This window comes from Mustela lutreola, chromosome 4, assembly GCF_030435805.1.
Source record: "Mustela lutreola isolate mMusLut2 chromosome 4, mMusLut2.pri, whole genome shotgun sequence".
Lineage (NCBI taxonomy): Eukaryota > Metazoa > Chordata > Mammalia > Carnivora > Mustelidae > Mustela > Mustela lutreola.
In genome coordinates, this window is record NC_081293.1 from 159,482,189 (window position 1) to 159,499,923 (window position 17,735).

Consider the following 17,735-nt stretch of genomic DNA (forward strand, 5'->3'; position numbering starts at 1 on the left):
TACTATTCTTTATTATTACAGAGAGGAAAGGGATCCGTTTTTCTGTTCTGTATCAGTCATCAGATAATTTTCTGTCTTAAGTATCAGTCATCAGATAATTTCTCACTTGATGACACGGAAGAGGCTCGTTAGGTTTCAGTACAATTGCTTCTTGTCCCTGTTAGTTTCTGTTTCCAAGGCTGTGTTCTTGAGGGTTGGGCTATAATAATTGGGTACACGGTGAGTCTATTGATTCTTTAATATGGTTTCTGCATTTAATTTTTGTTCCGGGCAGGCAGTGCACCACCTTGACACAGAGCTAGCTGGCCACTCTCCGTGATCAGATATGTACACATGTCCCATGTGAGATCAGATGTGTACACACATCCCACAAGAGAAAGTGCTGGCATATTCACATTGGATTATCACATCCTCGGCACTTTTCAAGATCATCTGTGCTGTTTGTAATCTTGAGTATTATAATTATTTGTTTTTGCTTTCAGCCTTGAATTTGGTTCTATAAGGAAGAGGTTTTGCTGAACATGAGTATGGGGAAAAAAAGGGTAGTTTAATGTTCTTAATCTTGAGGGCCTCTTGCATAAATGTGAAGTCCAAACTGGGAGGGAGTGAACTTGCTGGAAGGTGAAGATGAAGAAGGTTCTCTGATTCTAGGGCATAAAAGGAAGAGCCCCAGTCTAAGAGGAATTCGTTTAATTCATTCTTTTGCCACTTTTTAATGGGACTTGGGCCCATCTATTCATTTGTAAAATGGCCTTTTTATTTATAAAATATGGACTGTGTTTTGCCTATGTAGCACTCAGTGAAAGACTGAAGCAGAAGCATTTTGTAAATGATAATAGGACATCCCGATGTAAATTCATTACCGTGTCCTAGAGGTCAAGGTGCTTGAAAATTTGTTGGTTTACATTGAAGCCCGTTTCAGTTCCCCTGATGTCCTGGCCCATCATTTCCATATTTAAACTTAAGCTATGAAGCTCTTGGCTCAGTCTTCTTTATCTTTTAGTCTAATTAGGAGTCTGAATGTTTTGCTTTATTTGGAGTTTGTCACCCCACATTCTAAAGAATGAGGTTCAGTATTTCTTAAAAGACTAAGATTCTAAGCTACTGTAAAAATAAATCTTAATTGTATGTCTTCAGAAAGCCCTGGGATTTTTATACTTTCATCATGTTAGTCACTATTTTGGTTATATTGAATTAGAAACTATGTTTCCTATGTTAGAGCTATTCACAAAATGACAGCACTTTGAACGGTGACTGCAGCCTAGGAGCTGTGTTTCCAACATGGTAACCTCTAGGCATATTGATTATTTGCATCTAGGTGAATTAAAATAAAATCAAATAAAAAATTTGGTTCCTCACACACCTGGCTCAATAGCCAGGTACAGGTAGTAGAGACTGCTTCAGATAATGGAGATTGTAGAACATTTCCTATCATTACAGGAAGTTTTCTTGGAGAGTCCTGCTCTAGAAGAAAGGGAACCTACTATCACATTGTTCAGACATACCCCATAAGGCTTCATGCAGAACTTTTATGCCATTTTTAGATTTCCAACCTAAAATATCAACCTTTAATGGCCAATCAAGGTTTGACATCCACCTACCCACCCCTGTCTACAAGTCACATTTAAGGTATGTGATGAAATTTGATATTTTTACATGTTCATTTCTTTCTGTTGGGTTCCTTAGGTCCTGCGTGACAGACATGTGTGAATGTCCAGTCCATAAAAACTGTTACTGTGAGTCATTCCTGGCATATACCCGGGCCTGTCAGAGAGAGGGCATCAGTGTCCACTGGGAGCCTCAGCAGAATTGTGCAGGTGAGAAATTCCTGGCATATCCATCCTTCGGAAGTTCACTACAGCTCCCAAAATAGCAATGGAAGAGACTTGCTGATGTGGGCCACATTTCCCCTTGGCTAAAGGGAAATTCCATCAATAGTCCAACTAGATTGCAACTTGATAAAACACCAGGGCTTCCCACTAGGCAGGATAGAATGCACTTAAGAGAAATGCTTTGTGACAAGCACATTTGAACAATTTAAGGATTTCCACTGTTGCAAAATCCTCCCAACCTCAAGCTACCCCAGCTGTTTGTACTCAGCACATGGACAATCACAGCTGTGGCTTAGGTTATGTGTGGAACAAAGACGATTCATGATGATTACAGTCATTTAAGGTCTTCAGGATAAGTGTGATTTTTTTTTGTTAAACCCTAGAAGAATGTTCTTTTGCCTGTGAGAGATAGATTTTTATATTCCTTGTTATAGCTCTTTGATCTCAGGCAGGTTAATTGGCTTATTTGAGATCTGTAAAATGGACTTCTTTGTTCATTCAAGAAATATTTCTTACCCAGTGGCTAAGTGCTGGGCATTGTGCTGAGCACAGCTGGTAATCAGTAACTCAAAGAGAAGAAGCCTTTGTCATTGAGGTGCCCACAGCCCAAAAAGAGAACCAGACAAAAATAGTAACTCTACAACAAATACTTGCCAAGTATGTTAACTGTGATGAAGGAAGCAAATAAGGAAGAGCCAAAGAAAGCAAATGGAGAGGGAGTGGGTGACTCCTTAGGTGGTGACAAGGGTAAGTTTCTCTGTGGCTGTGACATTTCAGCTGAGTCTGGAAGGATCGAAGGGAGTCAGGGCAAGCATTATATGCAGAAAAAACCATATTTTATTGCCACAAAGTAGGAACAAGATAGCATGCTTTTGTACTGGAAGGGAGCCAGTATGGCTCAAGCATGGTTTGCGAGGGGAGGAGGGTGGAGAAGAAGCGGCAGCTGCATCGGGCAGGGCTTTTCAGGTCTCTGGAAGGTGGGTAGCCTTTACTCTAAGAGGAGTGGGAGCCACTGCTGGGCTTTAAGCAAGCCTCGTTTTGCTTTCCACAGTTCACCCTGTGTCCGGGCTACTGTGGGGGGAATAGATGGGCTGGGGCAAGATTGAAAGCAGGTGACCAGGCAGGTGACTGTTGCCGTAGTGGTGGTGAACAGTGGTGGTTTGGATTAAGATGGAGGGAGTATATGGGGAGAGAAGAAGAGAGATTCCCACTATAGCTTGGAATTTTACGATTGTATCTATTACACAGAGTGATAAGCATCCGTGATATATATATGAGACATCTGGAAGAGTGTCCAACTCATAGAAGCAGCTGATGCTATTCAGATTTAAAGATGAGATGACTGAATATTTGTCATTTACCTCAAGGGTTGGCAGACATTTTTCTGAAAAGGGCCAGATTTTGCCTGGAATGAAGAGCCTGGAGTTTGCCCTCATTCTAGGCTAATCCTAATAACCTTAGCTCTCATATTAGGAAGGATGGCAGTTGGTGGCACTGCTAACTCTAGAATGCCTGTATTGGTGGAATGCACAAGTGGTCATCTGGTTGGAGAATGGCCTAGCTAGAAGAATTGTGTTAAAGCTGTGTTTTCAGTGCATGGCCATCTTGTTTACTTTGACCAGTGGGTCTCAATCTGGCTGGACACTGGAATCACTAGGGAGTTTAAAAAATAAACCAGAAACCTATGCCTCAGTCCCATGCCCAAATATCCTGCTTTAACTGGCCTTCTGTAGCTTTTAAAACTTCTCAGGTGAGGGGCATCTGGGTGCGCCAGCCGGTTAAGTGTCTGATTCTTGGTTTTGGCTCAGGTGGTGAGGTAACATCAGGGTCCCACATCAGGCTCTGTGCTTAGTGTGGAGTCTGCTTGAGATTCTCTTCTCCTTCTACTCTCCCTCCCCAATGTGCTCTCTTGTTCAGATTAACAAATAAAATCTTAAAACAAAAGTTTCTCAGGTCATTCTGACCTGCAGCCAAAGTTGAAACCACTGAGTTAATTTTTATGCCTATTTGGGTGCTTTGAGGGGAGAGGATGACAGGTATTTTGGGGTTTACTAAAACTTCTCTAAGCTGCCGCTTGACAAAATCACTAGTCTGTGTCCTTGAAAAGCACCAAACCCTTTTACTTCTTTCTGGTTTTTCTTTTGGAATTTGCTCTCCTCTGCAAACCCAAGTCCAGTCTTTGTATCTGAGTTCACTTTCCACAGCAAGAGTACCTCTCTGTTGATGCCACCCTTCTCAAAGGAGTATTGATTGATAAAAATAACTTACATAATGCCAGCAGGCCAGGCCTAAGGACCCAGAAGGGATCCTGCAGGACCAACCAAGATGGTCCTTGGCTTCACACAGGATGGAAAGCAAACATGAGCCAGCCGGAAGTGAGAGCGGAGTTTATTGAAGATATATATATATGGAAGATAGAGACAGAGCATATGGGAGGCTCAGAAAGGAAATGGAGGATGAGTCTAATCTTTGCGTGGAGCCTGGAGTCTTTACTGACGGTTGTGATCTGGTGCACATGTCTTCTCAGGCATGTAGGAACTGGTCAGAACAAGGACAGGGTCCAGGTGTCCATCATGAGTCACTCATTCCCTGGAATCAGGGTGTCTTGGCATCTTCACGATGTCTAGCGCTCGTGGTCTGGTATATGCACATGATGACCTCGCCCTATCATTTCTTAGATACCACCATTTGTGCCGGAAGACTCCAAAGAAATAGTTAACTCCTCATCCCTTACAAGGACTTACATTAAGACATGTGCATGGTGGGAGGTGCAGGTCCTAGCAAGAATAGAAACAGAAAACGGAGCAAAATGCAGATTTTTGTGAAGTCTTTCAGTTTCCCTAGCTCAGTAGTAAGGTGTGGCGGAGGCTCCTAAAAAGTAAGACCAAATGTCTTAGCTCTCACTTAATGTATCAGTGCGGGGTTGCATAGTGAAGCTGATGTTTTGAGGGACCTGTCCTTTCAGTGCATTTTGAATAGTCTGGGTTCCCTTTTTCTCCTTTGAGTCCTCCTTGCCTCACATCTATCAGAAAATGATCGAGATATATGGAGGCTAGCCCCATCCCTCCACCCTCTGTGATTTAGAGCTCTGCAGAACCTTATAAACTTTATTAGCTGTGGGGGTGCCGTGGTAAGGCTTATATTAGATACACAACCTAGGAACACTCTCTTCCTGGCCCGGAGCTCTGTATAGCCCCATCTGAGGGCACACACTGTATCTGAGGACGGTGCATTTCCCCCGGCATCCTGATTTCAGGGACCAAATGTCAGGAGCTAAAATCACTTTTCTAACGGACAAGGAATATGGCTCTTGAAAGGTTCCATTTACCACTTAAAATTAATGGACCCATCTGAGTGAGGCCTGATTGCACCGTTGCAGGGGAACCCTTACACACGCACGTGTACACACACACACAATAAGATTCCACAGATTGGCAGCTGGTAAATGAAAATAAATATACAGAGACATGCAGCACCTTTCAGTAGATCCAGTTCCAATTAATCAGAAATACTGAAGACCCTAAGAATACTCCTTCCTTGTTTTCAGCTCCCAGATCTTTTTCTTTCTTTCTTTCTTTCTTTTTTTTCTTTTTTCTTTTTTTTTTTTTTTACAATTTATTTGTTTATTTGACAGAGAGAGGGAACACAAGCAGGGGGAGAGGGAGAAGCAGGCTTCCCATTGAGCAGGGAGACCAATGCAGGGCTTGATCCCAGGACTCTGGGATCAAGACCTGAGACGAAGGCAGACACTTAATGACTGAGCCACGGGTTATCCCCTCCCAGATCTTTTGACTTATGACAGCACGTACGGCCACTTAATACAGAGAAGAGAAATCTTCCAGAATAAAAAGCCTGGGAGTTGAACAGACAAGAAGCCAGTCAGGCTAGAAACTCTGAAAGAGCAAGTGACATTTGCAAGGCTAGAGTTGGTTTTAGCCCTATCATGACTACCAGCAGGAAGTGTCCATGTGGCTGAAAGGACAGATGGCACCGAGGTTTAGCATGTGAATTACCGAGTACAATACACTGTGCAAAGGGCCATCACGAAGGTCTATCATAAAAGCTTAATAATGACCCTTTCTATTAATATTCGCCATTTTATAAGCATTTCCTTTGCCCTGAGGACTACACTAGTACTTTTATGATATTTTATCTGGTTAAATCTGCATTATAGTCTATGTGGTAACATTCTATTGCCCACATTTTAATGATAAGGACATTGAAGTTTAGAATATTTAAGTGATTGGCTGCAAGTCACAGAGCTAGAAAATGCGTAAGTTGGGAATGAAACTCAGGTCAATTTGCTTTACAGCCTCTGTTGTTCATCATTATGAAAACAGACCAGCAAGAGCACTGCAGAAAAACACATTTGAATATGAATATATATTTATTTGCATATTTCTGTAAACATCAATGAATTTGTTCAAACATTTGTTATGTAGAGCTTTCTGATTTCTCTTGATTTGTGTCTTATCACTGATGGTGGTCACTTGGTAATCTCTGAGTTTAACTTTGCTGTGATCTAGGTTGCGCATCTCACTTGGCTATCCTTAGCGGATTTTCCGCCACCTCCCTGTAGCTGATGCTAATTGTCACTGCACTTTCAATGATACATCTTATAAGTGGGAAAGGTGCTAGGATATTCAAAGTGGTGTGTATCTTTCTGTAGCACATCATATAGACTGCTGGGTTCTATGAGCATTTTCCCGTTTTGTTTTGTTTTTTTCCCTACAAATTCCGGGTGATTCTAGCCCCTTCTGTGTAGCAACTGCTTTCCTTATACACAATGAGCTTTTCCTTGGCCAACTGGATGCCTCCTTTAACAGTTTAGGGGATAAAGTCAGTATGGTCATCTTTAACACCAGTAGAGGGACATGAAGACAGCTGAGTTCCAGAGGGCGCAGAGCCATGCTTATTGAATTTACAGATAAAGCCAACACCTAGTGCTTTTATGGGCTACCACATAAAGTAACACACACTGCTGCTTGTATGTGTTACACAGTGGCTGCTTGTGTGCCCTCTTGAGAACAAATACATGCCAACCCTAATCACTTCGGTAGTTTGCTGGCTTATAAAAAAAATTAATTTAACCAGATGAATCCTTTTTTAAATGTCTATGTGCATATTGGTCACATTTAGGTTTTAAAAAATTATCTTTTGCCTATTATATATTAGAAATCATTTTGAATTCACAGAAGGGTCAAACGGTCTGAGTCAGTATTCGCTTTCTAGGATCATATAAAAGTTGATGATCAATTTGAAGGCAAATGTAATTACATCATCCCCCAGCTAAAACCCTCACAAGATTCCCCTTTGCCGAGACTTACAGCCCTTGCTTGCTTGTCTTCCTTTGTCTCCCCGTCTCTCCCTCCTCAAATTCTGTGCTCCCATCTACCAAACTGGGATCCTCATTCCCTGATTGAGCCAGACAATTTGTTGTTGCCCACATCCTGCCCTTGCCCTCTCTCTACCTGGGCAACTCTTCCCACCACAGCCTGTCTGACAGTTGCTACTCACCTTTTAAGACCTAAGTGGGCTCTGTTCTCTGAGGTCTTCTTAGATGCTGACCTACCCTCAACGTCAGGGTGATATCTCCCTCTTACTCCTCTATAGTATTTTGTTCCAGTGATCTAATATGGTACCTCTTGCATTTTATTAAGAATCTGTTTACATGTCACCTTCACCTGTTTGGTTGTATGCCCAGACTCCTGTAACTGGAGATCAAAGATGATATCTTACTCACATTTGATTCCCTGGCCCAAGAAAATGCCTACCACATGGCAGATAGGCGGGAGAGATTTATTAATTTGAACTGAAATGGAAATGGTATTTATTCAATGAGAAAAGAGCCCCCCGCTTTTTTCCTAGTAGTTCTCCATTTTCTACGTTCTACTTTCTAGCCATAGATTGCGAAGGAAATAATCAGTGTTCAGGTAGTCAAAGGTGAAATGTCATAGCAGAACATCAGTAAGTTAAGTGCTAGAGCTAGAAGGAATCATTGAGAGGTCAGAGAGAGGAGGAGAACATGAGAGAGATCATGTTTATGAGAGCATGTGGGAAAAGGAGAGAATATGGGTAGAAAGAGGAAATTCTATCAAGTTTTCATGTTATAAGTGATCTTTGCAAGATTTAAAGGGAAGCAAAGTATCTGGCGGGTAAAGCGAGTTCAAAGAGGCTTTCTGGAAGCAGCTGAGTGGAAAATGAACTCAAGTCCAGCCAAATGTAATCCACACTGGGAAATGAGATGATGGATTGAGCATCATTAAGATTAAATCATCATCCAACAGGCACTAACATTTATTAAGCTGTTCCTCTGTGCTTGGCCTTGTGCCAGAACCTTGGGTCATGGTAGACAAGGACTCTGCCCACAGGACCAGGGCCTCAACAGTTCACTTTTTTCAACCATGGGTCCTTGACATTGGTAACTATGACAGGCCATACCCAGAACTTTTATAATCTACAGCCGCTCGGGCCCCACTGTAGACTCAGAGCAAAAATCTTTGGGGAATGGGGTTAAGGAATAATACCTTTTGAAAGATCCTCAAGGGACTGTGATGAGCATCTGTGATTAAGAACTACAGCTGCACTGGAACTGGGGATTAAAACAAACAAATAACTTTAACATGAAAAGTGCTGTGGGGTGCAGAGAGAGAAAGGATATTTTGGGGGCGATCCAGGAAGCTACTTGGAAGAAGCACCATTTGAATTAAGACTTGGAAAATGATGAGATTGGGAAGAGAATCAGAACTAGAAATTAGAGATGGCACTGTAGTAGCTGATAGAAAGAGAGAGAAAGTGAGAAGGCAAGACAATGTAAGGGAAAGAAGAAAGTAGACAAACGCAGGACAGAAGGTGTCCTTAAGGTGTTAGAAACTGGGGGGTTCAGTGTCATAAGATAGAGAGTAACACCAAATATTTTGTGGAAAGGTTATGGGAGAATGGGGCTTACCAGTGTATCGGTAGACAGAGTCATTATGAAAAATTTTGGTGGGAACTGCTTCAATAAAGTGGTAGCTGAGAAAGACAGGTCTATTAATGTTGATTAATTGCAGAGGAATTGGATAGAATGACTATAAACTCTCTAATGAGATTTAGAGGTAAAAGGAAGAAGGCATTAAGTCTGATACGTTACAGAATCTTTTTTCATCAAAGGTTAGCATTGCTCTGAAGATGTTTGTAATATTTAGAAGATGGAGCCAACAGAGAAGAGGATACATATGCAATGAAAAGGACAAACAACCAAAAGAGCAAGTTCATGGAGAGGAGAGGGGTCAGAACCCAGGAGTGGCAAGTCAAGGATGGGTGTAGATGCGGTGGAGCGGCGACAGGGAAACGACGTATGGGTGCTTGTGTCGGTGACCTGAACCCCTCAGTAAGGAAGGATGGGGGCTCTGAGTCTGCGGAGGAGCTCCGGTAGGGTTTTAGGTGGCAGACGGTGGGAAACAACAGGAGCGCTCATTGCGCTCTTCCTTCCACTTTAGAAATAGTTGCTTTCTCATTTGCTAAAAAGGCATGAGTCTCTGCAGTGACTGAAGCATGGATGTGAGGGTTGTGTATAGGATAAGTTCTCAGTTCTGACGGCATATGAAAATTACCTGGGCTAGGTTTTTCGGGGGGAGGGATGTCAGGCGTCAGGAAGCTCCCTGATCATTCTAATTTTCAGTGGAAAACCTAACAACACGGGGAAATAGTCATTGTGGGTGAATATGCTATTCAGCTAGGATGTTTCCAAATTGTTAGACATAAATAATGTATAGGATATTCCGTTAGCCACTGAAAGGGGAAAAATTTTTTTTGAAGGGATCTGTCAAAAGCCAAAAGATTGTCAGAAAAGCAAGCAAGATTTAAAGGAAGAGTTGTGTTGCTCTGCCCACTCACTCATCCATATAGCACTCGGTAGGCCTCTGACTACCTGCTGCATGTTAAACAGCACACTGTTGTTGAAAATAAAGAAACAAGATAGCCTTTCCCTCTAGTGGCCGAGATTTAATGGGAGAGAGAGAGAGAAGACAAGGAAACCTGTGAGTACAGCTGCACGTTGTAAAGGCAGGAATGGAGGTGGGCAGCAGGTGCTCTGAGCAGAGAGTGAAGGAAGAGCTCATCCAGATAAGAGAGGTGGAAAAACAAACTGGGAAGTGTCTAGAACCGCGGAAGATGGGCTGGATGGTAGTTAACACTCACCAAGCTAAATAATGGCACTAGATCAAGGCAGAGGGTGGGTCTCAGGCTTGGCTTGCCTAGAGGAGGTTCCTAGTAGCCTAAGGAATAAAACTAAATCGTGAAAAGCTGAAACAATAAAGTTACATGGTAGTGGTAATGTTAGGGAATGTAGCATTAACAAGTAGCAGTAATTTTTTACTTATCTACTATATCACTTGGGATCCAGTCAGAAAACAAAGGGCACACTCACATTTACTAGTTGAGGTAATTTTTATAGATGGGCTTCTTGAAAAGGGATAAATCGGGTGTAGGAGAATAACAAAGAAAAGCCCAGTGCCCTGGAAATGAGCTGTTTATACTCACAATATTTCGACACTGAATGTGTGTGGGTTTTTCTCATACCAACCAATTCTCCAAAGTTCCAGAGACCAACTGGGCCCCCTACAATTTAATTGAATTCTGACACTAACTACACAGAGCTGGTATCAGACTCTGTCGGCTTAAGGGCTCAGTGTCACAAGACTGCCCTCACTTTGGATGCCAGTTCCAATTGTTAGGTCTCTCGGTTACCCTCACTTCTATCTACTTTGGCTGCAAAGTAGGGGGAGAGAGGTGTTCTTAAAATCCCCCTTCCTTTTCAGACTTAACAGCTAAAATGTCTCACAAAACTCTGGAAAACACTATTTACTAACTGGTTTGTTATAAAGGATACAAATGAACAGACGAAGAGGTACATATAGCAAGGCACAAAAGGGTCCGGACGAAGGAGTTATGGTCCCAGTGGAGGAAGGACACCACCTTCCCAGTATCTTGATATGTTCCTGAGCTCTGGAGGTTTCTGAACCTTGTTATTAGTCATTTGAGAGTTTTTATGGAGGTTTCCTTATGCAGGCATGGTCAATGAAATCATTGGCCACTGATGATAAACTCAGTAGCCACCCCGTCTACCCTTCCTGGAGTTTGGGTGGTGGGGCTGAAAATTGCAACCTTCTAATCAGACCTTGTTTTTTTTTGGTAACCAGCCCTGATCCTGAAGCTATGTAGGGTACCCTAGCCACCCGCCATGTCTTTAGCATACAGAATACATTTATTACTCTGGAGATTCCATGGACTTTAGGAGCTGTGTGCCAGGAAGTAGGGACAAAGACTATTTATTTTTTTATTCTATCATTCCCTGATATCAGAGAGGTTGTGATCATTCAGGGGCCTAAAGAGGCAAGGGAGGGGTTGGCCATCAGAACTTGGGACAGAGAGAGCTCCTACTAGCTTATTGTAAGTTAGACATGGTCAAACATGAATGTTCCATGGTAACTCTAAATCTCTAATTGGAAAGATTGAGCTTAAGGTGCACTTGCTTGAAAGCCAGTTCAACTTTTCAGTTTTAGAATTATGTGATTCTTTACAAGGTATTATTTTGCAAACGACATAAGCTGTAGTAGAGAGGTTTCAACAGATCGTCTTGCCTTGCTATTCATTTTGTTTGGAGCAATGTCAGAGGAAGGTTAGATTGTTGCTGGTGTTCTTGAAAAGCCCCTCTTCTACCTTCCTCTTCATGAGAATGGGGGGCGGGGGCTTCTTTGACCGTCCCTGAAAATAACCCAGATAGGAAAGTTTGTATGTCATAAAACTTCCAGAAGGTTTGCAGCATTTTTTCCTGACAAATCTATTCATGAATTTTCCGGAACTCTCAGAGTATTGTCAGAATCATTATAGCTCTAAGTAAACAAAGATAGCAAATGGGTGGTGATTTGGCTAGATCATCATTTTTATATTCTCTGGCCAGCCAGCCATGTATTTCCCTCTCCCCAGGTACTCATCTCATTTTTCCTTCCTTGGTTTTTATCCCACTCTTGTTCTAATTTGCCTCAAATTGATTACTATGATTAAAATATGTCACGTATCGTTGGCAGGGTTTTTTTTTCCCCTGTATGTATAATTCTGTGTATTTGAATATTGATGTGGTTGCATAAAATATTCCTATTCATCACAACTTGATAGCTTTCAGCACTATTTGGAGTTGATTTTCCAGACTGCTCTCAATAACCAAATAACCTCATAGACTTCCTGGGAGCTTTACTAATATATAGTTTGTCTTCTCTGGGAATAAAAAGCTTTCCATTTTATTTTATTTTGAGGTTCACTAGCCCAGCAGGTGGACCTTAGATACTGTTTTTTTCAGGTGCCAGTGATACCCAGAGTGTTTGAGGAAGGTCGGAGGTTGGTTATTCCTTTGTTAAAATGCAAAAGTGCATCTGTGCTGTGGAAGGGCTGTAGCAGTGGTTGACATGGGGCTGGGGTTGAACTGACGTGGCTGTTTCTCCACGTCTCACCCGTGTCTGCCTTTTTTTTTTTTTTCAGCCACCCAATGTAAGCACGGGGCTGTGTACGATACCTGTGGTCCAGGATGTGCCAAGACCTGTGACAACTGGAATGAGATCGGTCCATGCAATAAGCCATGCATTGCAGGCTGCCACTGTCCAGCAAACTTGGTCCTTCACAAGGGAAGGTGCATCAAGCCAGTCCTCTGTCCTCAGCGGTGACCTTTGTTCTGCTCTTAAGACTTTGAAACCTGGTGTCCTTGACACTGAAGTGGAAGAGCCAATGAAGGACTGCAGTATTTGTGTGCGGATTCTTCACATACACACACAGAGAGTATATATGTGTACATATATAGATATATAGATATATTCAGAAACATTTCATCATTTATATAAACTATAGGTGGATTATTATATGTATATTTTTTGCTATAAGACATGTATTATTTCTAGGATCCTAACCTGTAAGCCATTGGAATCATTGTATAAATAAACCAGGTGTTGGTAATTTAATAAGGCAGCATGCAGACATATTGGATGGCTTTAACATCACATACATTTGTCATTTTTAAGAAGTTTCTAAGAAACCCAAATTGCCTGCCTGCATTAATTTTAGCTTTGAATCAAGACTTGCAGTTTAGTGGAAAATGTGTTTCTCTGGAGAAGGGCAAAGTTATCCAGGGGCATTTCATGCTTCCAAGAAGAGGAATGTATGCCTGAGAGAGATGGCTGGTGATTGGTGACAGGTCCTAATGGTGCATGGAAAGCAAGGGATAGGTTGTTAGACTTTCTTGGGTCATGGTCCAATATTATTTCCAAAACCGATTGGCTTGTTGCCAAGAAATATATATTTGTCAGTCGAGCATAGCCAAAGAATTGAATGGTTTCTTGCCATCTTTGCATATTCTTTGAGTCACCTAATTATGAATGTGTGTATGATGGATGTCCATTTATATGTCACAGTGAGATTAAAGAATGTTTGGGTGATATGTTAGTTTTATTGAGCATGAGCAGATATTTGGAGAAACTTTTGCACAACATATGAGAAAGTAACCATTTCTTTGAATCTTAGAGCAATTGAGGATGGGCAAATATAATAAGTTGATGTAAGCCATCTACCTTGTGTGACTATTCCATGTGTAAAATGAAAAAATCACTAATTAATTCCAGGGGATCCTAGTCCAGTGCTATTTGGAGACTGTTAGTATGTCATAATTATTATGCAGAAAGCCTTTACTGACCAGTTGATTTAACGTCAGGCCAAACAAAGACTGGTCTCTGTACTTGCTCTAATTTACTGGTAGTTTACTACTGGTCATCACGTGAGCTTCCTGAATTTTGTTTTCAGTTAATAAATGAAAATGTCAACAAAACAAAACTTACTGATGTCTAAAAATACTATGTTCTACAGTGTAGTCAATAAAGGGCTTAATATTTAAAACAATGTATTTTCTCTTCCAAGATGTGCTGTGTTATACTTCATAAGTAAACCATATCAGCTTTGGGCTCATCAATTTTATAACGGCTTTATTTAGACATATTTTATATAACCTACAATACTTAATTTCTGTAGAGTACTATTAATAGAGAAGAGCAAATCCCCAAATTTTTGACAATCCGTATGTTGCCATTGCCTGTCATGCATTCGTGACAGCTCAAGTATTAATTTGGATTCTTTGCTGGGACATCTCCAGCTGTTTGAGTAAACTGAATAAAGCACAGAGTGTAATACTGACTGGCTGGGACACCAGAAAATGTGGTTGTTGTTGTTTTCCATGGGTCCTAAATATCTTAATATCTGGAACCCAAGGTAGCCTGGTCATTGCTTTAGTGCTACATTTGGAAAGAGAGCTTTTTAGGGGACTTAGGTTCCAAATATAGTTGTGACCTTCTCCACACTGTTTAAGCATTTGGAGCCACATTTTTGCTTATCTGTAACACAAAGAGGCTGGGTGGCATATGAGCAAGGTTAAGAATCAAGAAAACGAGACACCCTGCCGCTGATGGGATTACTTGCACAGAGATCTGAGACCATCGGAGTTCGCACAACTCTTAGATTTATAATCTCATGTATTTCCCCCTGTACTGAAAGGAAGGATAGGGCAGATCAGTGGACCTCTTCTGATTGGTTCCTTTTTAGATCATCTTTAATTCTTTTAGATTATCTTTAAATTCCTTTCCATTTCACACTGAGTTTTCACTTTATGAAAGAGAGACCACAGAAGGGAAAATTGTGGATGGTTATTTACTACTCATGATTCATCCAAGAGGTGAGTGACGATTAATAGCCCCTATCTCAGCATTTTCAATCACGTCTGACCATGGTGAAGGAAATGAAGACTCTTCCTCATGGACCAACTCTGGCAATTTGGGTGGCTTGATTACAAGTTTGTGTGATGTATTTTTATTCACAGCTAGTTTAAATATTGTAAATTTTTTCATTCCTAATTCTAGAAAAAAGAGAAGGCAGAAAGGGCAGAGGGTTATTGGTGCCTACTAATCCCAGCAGGCAGCTCTGTGATGGGGGAGCATGGTAAAATGAGCCGAATGGTCCGTTTGCCATGTTCTGGTTTTGGCCATGGCTATAGATGAACAATGATTTTATCAAATGATTGACCAGAATGGAGGTTAACCAAATGCTTCAATGGCAGTGGCCTCATCTTAGTTACATATTTTCAATGGATCTCAAGGCCAAACTCCTGCAGGGTTAGAGAAGTGGAAATGAATATTTATATATATGTATCCCAGGCTAGTAATTCATGTTGGCGACACAGTATATATAAAATTAAAAGATGGGCTAATATCACGCTACTTACATGTATAAAATCCTTATTTTAACTATGCTATTAGCTATGAATATTGAATTTGATGAGGGACAAATGCCCTTGAGGAAGAACAAGCAGAATTATGATTCCAATTGCAAGTAGCTTGTGCTCAGTAAGAGGAAGTCCTTTCCTGTCTCCCTGTGAAAATAGGAATTTTAAAGATTTTGAACATAAAGTTTTGAACTTGGAATAAAAATGAATATTGGATGTTGACAACAGCAATTATTGATGAAAAAGTTGAGAATCATCAACTCTTCAGGTGGAAGGTCTCCCTCTAACTTGTTGAGTATTGCCTGAGTATCTGACCACCAGATTGTAAAGGCCATCTCCTGATGAGATGAGAAGAGCCCAGTGGTTGACTCCTCCCCAGCTTTTGTTGACCGGATAACCTATTTTGACTGGAAAACTTTTTCTTATTATGAAATGTTTCAGACATATAAAAAGACATAGAGAATAATGTAAACACCCATGAATACATTACCCTAATTAAGAAAAATAACCTGGTAGGTAGTCAATAAATTTTTCTTACATAAATAAAATCAAGCCAAGCCTCATGGTTGCAACAGCTCTGTGTGGCACTCTTCCTTGTTGAGTTTCTGTTCCTTAGCTGCTCTTTGTCACTCACATTGATATGGATCTGACAAATACTAAAGATGTGAGCTGGAAAGCTCCTGGTGTGGGAGAAGGAAAATGCCTTAGGGGACAGGTGCCAAGATATTTTAATTAGCTATCTCCTCCAAACATAACCCTCAGGAGCAAGCAAAAATGGTTTCCAATTCTAAATCCTGAAGTAAAAATCTTTTCAGAAACCAGGATTTTAATTCTGAAAATGGAGAGTGTTCAAGTGGCTAAGAATGAACAAAGAAGGAAGCGAAGCGAGACCAATTCTGCTGATTATGTTGACCTTGAATTAAGAACCCAGACGTTTAGCCTTTAAGGGGGCCCTTCGGGCTTTAAAACCATGTTGCTATATCGGGCTTCATTAAACCGATTGAACAGCACACTCCTGCATGAGATCCCTTTTTACCGCGGTTCCCTTTCAGATTAATTTTGAGCCAGCCAGCTTTGAAAAGATGAATGGCGGGGAGAAGCTTGGGAAATCCACACAAACATGAGCCTTAGAGGCGAATTCAGAGTGAGCCTGGCCAAGCAAAGCAGGAAATGTGTTCCGGGTAGAGGGAGAACAAGGCACCAAGGCTGCACCGGAAATGATGTGGTATAAAGATGTGAATGGATGGCCTCTTACGACTGCCAAGCAGCCTGAGTTTTACTCTTCGGCGCAGTACTTCCCAAAGTACTTTATGTCACAGTGCGTTCAAGAAAACCACATTTGTCTGGGATGGGGTAAAAATACAGGGCTGTTTGCCGCTAGCACTTCTGTGATTAGAGCTTTGTCTCGGTGAGTGGAGGGAGGTGGGATTTTTTCAGGGCAAAGGGCAGGTGGGAGGTGCGTGAGATGATCCAGGTGAGACGAGATTAGCCCCCAAAACCAGAATAAAAACAGGAGAACTTTGTAAGAGCTTGAAAGGCGGATAGACAAGTTGGTGGCTTGCGTGATGGGGGGTGACAATGAGTGCCAGGCTGTCACATAAGGAACAGGGGGAGGAGGGCAGATTTACAGAAATTCCTCTTGCAAATCCAGATGTTTTCTTTAGGTTGTGTTTGGTTCAGTTCCCTAGACATTCTGAGCCTTCAGATGAAGATACGGGCCTTAATACTGTGACGATCACAGTTTAGGTCTTGGGACTTGTGGTAAACCAGAGAAGCACACGGCTGGCCGTGGAGCCCCAGAAAGCCCAATTTGGGGTTTTGGGGTTTTGTGTTTGGGAGTACATCAGTGAAAGTTTGCTAGAGAAAGTGACTCCTTAGCTGAGCCTTGCTAATCTAGAGAGGTTCTATTTATTCCTTACTAGGTCCAACAGGCTCTATGCAAAGAGGGATGTGTGTGTGTGTGTGTGTGTGTGTGTGTGTGTGTGTGTGCAAGCGCGCGCGCAGGGATAGTGCAGTTTAAGGCACTTACCCTGCATGGATAAGGAGAAACATAAGCAGGTAGCCTGGGCATGCAGAGAATAACATGTGTTTTGGTACTTTGGGGGTAAAACAAATCCAGAGCTTTCCTGAGTTGCAGCAATGTGGCTCACACCCTCCAAGAGGTTTTACAAACTCCCCTTGATTTCTAATGGGATGAGCCCAAGCCGAATTTGAGGACATTCAGGCATTTTGTTCTAGCCCTTTTTTGCTTCCTGTGCCTGGGTCTGTTCAAGCATCTTTGATGTGTCTTCTGAGCATCCAGAGAGGGAAGGAAGTGAGAAGAGAAGGCTTCTAGTAAGACTGTTCTGTGTGACCTTCAGTGTTGACCTGTCTGGCGAGGAGACATCTTTCAGACTCATTAGGCACTGGCTGCTTTTATAAGGCTATCCAAGGCAGACACTCTTAACCACTGCTTTTACTGAGTTGGCTGTGGCCTGATGGCAGGAGTAGGGGAGGCTCAGGGTCCAAACACTGGAAACCAGTGTCAGCAGCTCTGGTCACACCAACAGGTAAAATATCTGGAAAACATAACTTACTCAGAGTTCCGGTTGGAACAATCTTGTCATGTT

At 41.8% G+C, this 17,735-nt stretch overlaps 1 protein-coding gene across 5 annotated transcripts in view; it reads left to right on the forward strand.

The window, feature by feature from the left end:
- BMPER (BMP binding endothelial regulator) overlaps positions 1 to 13,754 on the forward strand; it is a 296,813-nt gene extending 283,059 nt beyond the window's left edge. For 4 of the 5 annotated variants that reach the window (XM_059171541.1, XM_059171543.1, XM_059171539.1 and 1 more), the window contains 2 exons: positions 1,687 to 1,817; positions 12,351 to 13,754. In XM_059171541.1, coding sequence (XP_059027524.1) covers positions 1,687 to 1,817; positions 12,351 to 12,532 — 313 coding nt within the window. In that variant the 3' untranslated portion in view covers positions 12,533 to 13,754. The remainder of the gene's footprint in view (positions 1 to 1,686; positions 1,818 to 12,350) is intronic. The other variant, XM_059171542.1, reaches the window with a different exon arrangement.
- Positions 13,755 to 17,735: the final 3,981 nt, after the last annotated feature.